This window comes from Heloderma suspectum, chromosome 17, assembly GCF_057233095.1.
Source record: "Heloderma suspectum isolate Gila_16-S chromosome 17, 16-S_ref, whole genome shotgun sequence".
In the NCBI taxonomy this organism is placed as follows: domain Eukaryota; kingdom Metazoa; phylum Chordata; class Lepidosauria; order Squamata; family Helodermatidae; genus Heloderma; species Heloderma suspectum.
In genome coordinates this window covers 17081630-17090545 of record NC_139474.1, presented here as the reverse complement: position 1 = coordinate 17090545, position 8916 = coordinate 17081630, and the positions used below count along the sequence as shown (strand labels likewise).

Genomic DNA, 8916 nt, shown 5'->3' with positions numbered 1-8916 from the left:
TGGATTTTATTTGTGCGTTTCTTTTGCTCAATTGTTTAATTTGTTTGTTCTCTCCTGCCCTTCCTCTCAAGGAACCCAGGGCAGCCGACAACCCATCTAAAGACAAGGCAACACAGAAGCACCATTCAAATGGCAGCTCTGAAATTCCGGATGCAACGACAGCATCACTACGACACCATAGAACGGATGTTCTAACACATAAATGGCAAATGCGGTTCAGTGTAAGGAAGTGTAAAGTGACGCACTTCAACTACAGCTTGATGGGATCTGAGCTAGCCGTGCCTGACCAAGAAAGAGATCTTGGGGTTGTGGTGGACAGCTCAGGGAAGATGACGACCCACTGCGCAGCTGCTGTAAAACGTCAAACTCCATGTTTGACTCTTTAACTTCCTGACTGTTAGAGCAATACGACGATGGAACCCATTCCCTAGGGAGGTGGTGGGCTCTCCTACACTGGAGGCCTTCAAGACAAGGCTGGACAGCCATCTGTCAGGGATGCTCTTACTTGGACTCCTACATTGAGCAGGGGGTTGGACTTGATGGCCTTGTAGGCCCCTTCCAACCCTGCTATTCTATGATTCTATGGTTGTATTGTTATTGCTATGTTAGGCATAATTAGGAAAAGGATTGAGAATAAAACTGCCAAGATCATACTGCCCCTATACAAATCTATGATATAAAAAACCCGCCAAGATCGTACTGCCCGTATACAAATCTACAAATCTATGGTATAAAAGCCCGCCAAGATCATACTGCCCCTATACAAATCTACAAATCTATGGTAAAAAAAAGCCCACCAAGATCGTACTGCCCGTATACAAATCTACAAATCTATGGTATAAAAAGCCCGCCAAGATCGCACTGCCCCTATACAAATCTACAAATCTATGTGTAAAAAGCCCACCAAGATTTTACTGCCTGTATACAAATCTACAAATCTATGGTATAAAAAGCCCACCAAGATCGTACTGCCCCTATACAAATCTACAAATCTATGTATAAAAAGCCCGCCAAGATTGTACTGCCCCTATACAAATCTATGGTATAAAAAGCCCGCCAAGATCATACTGCCCCTATACAAATCTACAAATCTATGGTATAAAAAGCCCACCAAGATCGTACTGCCCCTATACAAATCTACAAATCTATGGTATAAAAAGCCCGCCAAGATCCTACTGCCCCTATACAAATCTACAAATCTATGGTATAAAAAGCCCACCAAGATCCTACTGCCCCTATACAAATCTATGGTATAAAAAGCCCGCCAAGATCCTACTGCCCCTATACAAATCTATGGTATAAAAAGCCCACCAAGATCCTACTGCCCCTATACAAATCTATGGTATAAAAAGCCCGCCAAGATCCTACTGCCCCTATACAAATGTACAAATCTATGGTATAAAAAGCCCACCAAGATCCTACTGCCCCTATACAAATCTACAAATCTATGGTATAAAAAGCCCGCCAAGATCATACTGCCCCTATACAAATCTATCACTTGCAATACTGTGTCCAGTTCTGGTCACCACACCTAAAACATGATATTGTAGAGCTGGAAAAGGTGCAGAAAAGGGCAACTAAAATTATCAAGGGGCTGGAGCATCTCCCCTATGAGGGAAGGTTACAACAGCTGGGCTTGTTTAGCTTGGAAAAAAGGAGGGTCAGGGGAGACAGGAGAGAGGTCTACAGAATTATGCATGCTGTGGGGAATGTGGATAGGGAGACGTTTTTCTCCCTCCCTCAAAATACTAGAACCTGGGGTCATCATGTGAAGCTGATTGGTGGGAGATTCAGGACAGATCAAAGGAAGGACGTCCTCACACAGCGCAGAGTTAAACTATGGAATTCGCTACCACAGGAAGTAGTGATGGCCACCAATTTGGATGGCTTTAAAAGGGGGCTGGACAAATTCCTGAGGAGAAGGCTATCCATGGCTACTAGTCTTGGTGGCTGTGTGCTACCTCCAGTACCAGAGGCGGTGAGCCTAGGTACATGAGTTGCTAGGGAACATGGGCGGGAGGGTGCTGTTGTGCTCATGCTCTGCTTCTGGATCCCTGGTCAAGAGCTGGTTGGCCACTGTGTGAACAGAATGCTAGACTAGATGGACCCTTGGTGTGATCCAGCATGGCTCTTCTTATGTTCTTATGAGCAAGACATGTAAAACAGCTGTTTTCCACAGGCAGGAAGGTTCAAGGTCTTGACATAAGATCAGGGAAGGTCGTTCTTGATTAAATTGTTTTCAGGCAGCCAAGACACAGCCTCTAATCAGACGATGCCAGCCTGCAACATTCCCACTGAGAGGAATTAGGTAGCTAATCCGTTAATGAGAAGGTACAGGGAGCAGGTTTGGGGCGGTTAAGAAACATGCCTTTCATTACTGAAAAGCATTGGCACTGTAATTTTCCTGCACAACCACAAAGCCAGCACAACGTCACTTATTTTAATTGCCCCTGGGGCATGCACAAGAACCTCGATGCTCTGGCACGCATCAAGAGGCACACTAGGTATGGAGGGGTGAGAATTTCAGCCCAGTTCGGTTTTGATCAGAATTTACCCAAATTTGCAAAGTTCTCCATATTCGGGCCAAAACAAACTTGGGATTAGGAATGTGTGAATCAGCAAAACCCAAGCTCACCAAAGTTCTCCAAATCCCTTCTTGAAGCTCGTTCCCACTTGAGTCCATATCAGATCGCAGGCTTTTTTTTTTTTGCATGAAACTCCATCAGTATTCCTGAGCATAGTTTTCCCAAATGTACACATCAATTGTGTGCATCTTTGAAATCTGTGCGTTCTTTTTTCATAGATTTGTTTGCATTTTTTTTGGTCCACAAATTACATTGCAACTCAGAACTATTAGAGGCTGTTTGTCAGCCGCCTGAAAACAATTTAATCAAGAATGACCTTCCCTGATTTTATGTCAAGACCTTGAACCTTCCTGCCTATGGAAAACAGAGCTGTTTTATGTGACTTGCTCATGTTAAAACAAAAAGAACAGTGGCAGCAATGTGGTTTGTTGTAACCCTCTGTTGTAGAATAGATACGGCAAACATTGGACACTGGGTTGATGTCTAAACATTGGCACTTTCCAGGGCTACATGGCAGAGCCTTCTCAGTGGTGGCACACCCCACTGTGGAATTCCCTTCTAACAGAGATTCAGCTGCCTTCGCACTGTGCCAATTCAAGACATGTTCATTTCTGCAAGCTTTTGGGGTGTAGGGAAATGTTTTATCTGTTCTATGGTGCCATAGTGATGCTTTCATTGCATCTGGAATTTCAGAGCTGCCATTTGAATGGTGTTTATGTGTTGCCTTGTCTTTAGATGGGTTGTTGGCTGCTCTGGGCCCCTTCAGAGGAAGGGCAGGAGAGAACAAACAAATTAAACAATTGAGCAAAACAAACACACAAATAAAATCCAGAAGCCAAACCTAATTCTCCCCAATTTTGGCCAAAGTGTGCCCCCTATAGTCCATTAAAATAGTGGCTAATTGGGTACCCACAAAATACAATGGGGGCCCTTTGGCCCCTTATAATTCAAGCCCCACTGACAATCATGTTTGGGCCTAACCAAGGGATGTGCACATATTCAGAATCTGTCATTTTCCTTTCTTTGGGCCAAACATTCCCATCAAGCCCTCAAAGATCAACATCATGCACAATGATGATAAAACACGCTCCAAAAATGTGTAAAAGAAACACCCCCAACCTTTAGCGATAGGATGTGGCTTTATTGTAGCCTTGCAGGCACAGACAAAAATTGCGCAAAAAGCTTGTGAAAGATACATTGTGCTCAAGCTGAGAGAGCAAGTTGAGACAGCATCAAAGGAGTGCTTCCCCTGCCCCACAACCCGCTACAAGAAGCAACATGGGTAGAGACACAGATCTCCAGACACTGATCAGAAGACAAATCAACAGCATCAAAGGAGAATTCCAAAACCATCATCAAAAATTTCTCCATTATACGATAAAGAGCATGGAAATAAACTGTGACCGGAGCAGGAGGCGAGAAGCATGTTGTGAGGTCGGTGCGTTGTTTGGGTTTTGACTTCCACAGCCGTCAGGAGTAGAGAGTCTTCGGAACTGCATCTGAAGGACATGTGGTAGGAATCACTTCCTGGCTTCATGCATGCGCTGTCCGGAGGCCTTCTAAGCATGAGCATTGAGGAGGGCACCCATGCGTTTCACCGGATGCTTCCACATGACCTAAAAAGCTAGAATTTGGTACATGCATTATTACCCAAGACACTTTGGTTACTAAATAAAAAGAAGACATTCACACCTTTATATCTTGAAAGGAGAACATGAGGCGTACCCCAAAACTGCTTAGGTTAGTTCCACACAACCTAGAAAGCTGAAATTTGGTATATGCACAGCTCCCAAGGCTCTGATTAGACCGAAAGGGGGATGTTCGAATGCCTTGCCAGAAGCGGGACTGAAGGATAGGAGGACTTAGGGGGTCCATTTCATATTTCAGGGGTAGGGAGGAGGAGAGACAGGACATGAATCAAGTTCATAGCAAAGCTCTAAGGCCCACTTTCAGATATGTTCAAGATTAAAGTGGAAAAGGCCAGTATGTTTTAAGAGTGTTTGTCAAGGTTATTTCCCCTTTTAGTACTCAGCATTGTAATATTATCAGCATGGGTTGAAGAGTCACCCACACTTCTTAAGAAAAGGGATTTGTGCCTTTGACATGCACCAGGCCGATTTCGCTGTTCTGACTAATAACTCTTCAACATGCAGACCTAGTGAGTTGCCCAGGAATATAGGCACCTCTGGGGAGTAATTGCACATGGTCTGAAACACTGGGGAAAAAGCGCCCATGTCTTTCTTTTATGTGGGCTCCAAGGTCAGTTCCTGGAAAACCAGATATCCCATGGCCATCTAGCTGCTGTCTAGCGGCCATAGGATTGCTCCCTCTGTTAATTAATCAATATTTTTGTGTGTATTCCTGCACCTCACTTTATGTATAAATCTTATTGTGAGGTTGACTGGACCAATAAATCATTGACTGGACCAATACATGGAATGAAATTATTCCAGCATTGTGGGATGATAGACTCGTAAGTCAGTTTCCCACAAACCAGTACAAGAGATGAGCTGTTCCCAAGAGGGAACTTACAGGAGCAAGAGAAAGGATAAGAGGGCGGCTTATGGCACCTTAAAGACTTAACAGATTCATTGTGGTAGAAGCATTGGTGGAGAACAGCATAATTTGTGAGGTGCATTAAATGATCTCCTCAGTTGGTAGATATATGGGTAGCTATAGAAGATGTTTACACACCTTAGAAGATAAGAAGATCTCAGCTTGCTCAGACCAAGCATCCATCTAGTCTAGTATTCTGTAGGGATGTATGGATTTTGTTCAGTCTGTTCCATCTGCATTTCACAGATTGTGAGGCGCCTTTTGTTCTGTCATCTGCTCATTGATGGAATTGGATTTTCTCAATTTCCCGAACGTGTGTTCATGCGCAGTTGCGCAAATGTGCATTTGTGCAAATATGCATTCTGCAAATGTGGAAATCCTCCACCCATGTGCATTTTCATGCTTTAGCCTGGGGGGGATGCACATTTTTAGTCAGCTTCCCCCCTCCCCAATTCTTAGTATTTTTCTAAATTTGCGTAAAATTCTGGAAACAGAAAAAACAGCCTGCAAATCCATGGAATCTGGGCAACTCAGGAAAAGCTGGTCCAGTGTGGAATCCATGAGCTGGATTCACAGCAATCTGAACTCATTTTAATCCATTGCGGATTTCTGACATCTCTAATATCTCCCTGCCACGGTCAACCTACAAACAACACTCTCCCAACATTTGTCCCCAGGAAGTGGTGTATCTGTCGTACACATGCATGCAGACATGCACACACAGACACATGTAGAGAAAAGAAATATAAATAAACCATAAACAGTAGAGCTGAAAGACCTTGAAATGCAAGAGATACAATAGGTCTGTGGCATTTCTGTGCCAATGCAAATGGCCGCTGTTCTTCTCATTCCTTCTATTTCCAATGTTCAGCCTGCATGTGGACAGGTTCAGGGGAACCCCAATGCTTTCAGAAATAGAAAAAAGTATTCAGGAAAAAAAATAATCCTTAAAGGGGGGAGGGACCCCAAAAGAGGCCAGCATGAACTGAGCATGCTCAGTGGGCACAGAATCTTGGGAGGGGAGGTAAGCAGAAAACCAACCAGGAGGGAAATGGAGAGGCAGGAGTTCTGAAGACCAGCAGTGTATGCTGCAACATTTTGGGTCACAGACATGGGCTCCTTAGGGATGCTCAATGGGGGCAACATGAACAAGCAGAGAGGAGAACGGCACTGTGGTGGAAGCCCTCACCCCTGACTAGGGATGCTGGAGCAATTCAAGGCGGACTAAAATGAGCTTGGATTTCTAAGAATCCGACCCATGGAATCTTCTGTGGAGTAACCCCTCAGGCTGCGTGGAGTCTGTGGATTTCCGGATGATTCTTTTACTTTCCCGAAATTTATGCATATAAAGTCGTAGGAAAATATGTACGTTTCTGCTGAGGAAACGTTGAATGGAATGGGGGACAATACGCTAAATGCTATGTCCTAAAGTAAATTATATAAATACTTACACAAATACTTTTGTAAATACTTACAGAATCATTTGCATATTTTTCTGCATGATGGAAAAAAAAAATACACGTCCATCTGTGGGCGGACAATGGAACAAAAGGCACCTAGCAATCCACGAAACAGACGGAGCGGATTTTACACAGTCCGTACATCCCTGCCCCTGACCTATGCATATCTTCCAAGAGTCCCACCACCATGCTCATTCAGCTGAGCACATGGAAGACCTTCTGTCTACATGCCCGGAAACTCTGCCTCAGTAGGAACTGTACAGCTGCAGATGTAACGGGCCTGCCACCGGGCTGGGCCTGCCACAGTGACGCCACCCTCCCATGTGTACCACCACTGAACAACTCATACCTCTTGCATTTTATGGCCTGTTGGCCCTACTGCTTAAATAATTTCTCCTAGCTCCATTATCCATCCATCCAGTGAGTGGAATGGAGCTTGGGAACTACTCTAGGATCACCGAAGGATTTGTAGTACATCTCCCCGGGTTTCTGGCTCCCCATCCTTTCGCAACAGCAACGGCCGCAAAAAACGCTTCCCCTCCCCTGCAAATAATTAGGTTCACAAAGCCCCTGATCTGTGGCTGTTGGGATGTCGATTTGTACTTGTAGATACAGCCCTCCCCTCAAGTTATGGCTCTACCAGCATCCTGGCCTACTGTTTTGGGCTTGGCTCCATCCAGTAAACCTTTGGGGTGCAAGCAGTGAACAACACAGCAGTCAAGCCCAGTGGCTGCCCTCCAGATGTCCAACACATCTGGAGGGCAGAATGTTGGGGAAGGCTGCCTCCTTCTTTCCAGATCGATCCATCTCTATAGATCTATCTGTCAGTCGAGGAGAACCCTTCATGCACTGGGTGCAGTGAACTCTTGTCCACAAAAACTTCTTTCAGAATAAATCTGCTTCTCTTTTTGGGGCAGGGTGGGGGTTCACATGACTCCTTGTCGCTGTTATGAAAAGTGAGGGGTATAGGATCCAAGAAAGACAGAACCACCATTCTCCTCATTGTTGGCCGGGCCGGGCTTCACCGATACGCTGCCGCACGGATTCAGACAAACGATGGAGCCTGGCAGCACGTAAGACAGCACCGCTTCTCGGCGTGAGGCCTCCAGGCATTCAGTGCTGCGCAGGGTGACATAAGGCGCTGCGCACGCTTCCACAACGGTGCCTTCCGGACACGGCTGCGCATCGGCTGGAAGAGGCGAGCAGGGCTGGCGGGTGGGCAAGCCACAGGTAGCAGAAGATGCCTCCTCGCACGGAGTGGGGTATGGCTCTGCGCAGGCAGCGCTGTGTGTGGGTGCGCAGGCTGACCCACACGTGTTGGGGGTTTCTGTTGGGCATGGCTGAGCGCAGAAGGGCGGTGGGACGCAAGGCTGCTTGGCCTGGTAAGCGGAAGGCACAGCCGCCCCACAGGTTCCCCTGGCTTCCGTCGGGCACTGAGGCATCCCAATGGGAGGAGGAAGGCAGGGTTGTCTACACTGGTAATCCATGAAGGTGGTTGATGCTAAAACGGGGGGGGGGGAAATAATAATAAACATTCTATAGTAATTGTACTTTGTAAGTATAGTGCTTAATCGAGTCGCTTTCCGTACAAAGGCAACGTGCAAGAGGAAACCGTCACTTTGATGCGGGTCAGAAGCGGCACGGGAGTGGGATGGGAGAGTCGCCTGCAGCTTACAAACCAGCCCGGGGGCAGTTTCTGGGCAGTTGAAAGGAAGCCTGGTTTGAGATGGGATGGGCTTCTCCCCCCCGCCCCACTGGCTGTTAGCCACACCTTGCTAACACCAGCTAGCAAGTGGGAAAGCTCACGGGAGTTGTTTTATTGCCGCTCGTGTGAAGTGCAAACATAACTCAGTGAGTCTGCAGCATTCTGTCCCCCAACGGAAATTAAGCCCTGGGCTGGAACTTGGCAAAGTGCAGTACAAATATGGCCCAGTCAAACATAGATAGATCAGTTGTGCTGATCTCCTCATCTGGAAGTCAAATCATGCCCAAGCTAGGGGTGTACGAAACCCCACTTACCTGGGTCCACTGGGGGTCTGCCGGGGGGCGGGGAGTCGATCCGTTCCTCCCCCCAGAATCCTTTATGGGGGGGAGGCGATCCATTCCTCCCCCTGGAATCCTGCCTGGCCAGCTCTGCTCCGCGGCGAGGCTGCAGAGCCGCCGGCAGGGCCGATCCGCTGCCGGGCTGTTGCAGACGCAAATGGTGTCTTGTGTAGGGGACGCCATTTGCGTCCCCGCTTTAGCCATGGTAAATACTTACATGGCCTATCATGGCTAAAGCGGGGACGCAAATGGCGTAGCGGACACCATTTGCG

At 46.8% G+C, this 8916-nt stretch overlaps 1 protein-coding gene across 1 annotated transcript; it reads right to left on the bottom strand.

Moving 5' to 3' along the window:
* Positions 1 to 3708: 3708 nt before the first annotated feature.
* On the bottom strand, positions 3709 to 8096 carry LOC146334608 (uncharacterized). The gene is made up of 2 exons (XM_084824336.1): positions 7593 to 8096; positions 3709 to 4209 (listed from the first exon to the last, which is right to left on the bottom strand). The coding sequence occupies exons 1-2, from the start codon at positions 8086 to 8088 to the stop codon at positions 4202 to 4204; spliced, it is 504 nt and encodes a 167-aa protein (XP_084680462.1). The 5' UTR covers positions 8089 to 8096; the 3' UTR covers positions 3709 to 4201.
* Between the last annotated feature and the right edge of the window lie 820 nt (positions 8097 to 8916).

What these genes read in the sequence shown, in the direction of transcription:
- LOC146334608 (XM_084824336.1), bottom strand. Translation starts at nt 8,088, where the DNA reads ATGGATTACCAGTGTAGACAACCCTGCCTTCCTCCTCCCATTGGGATG.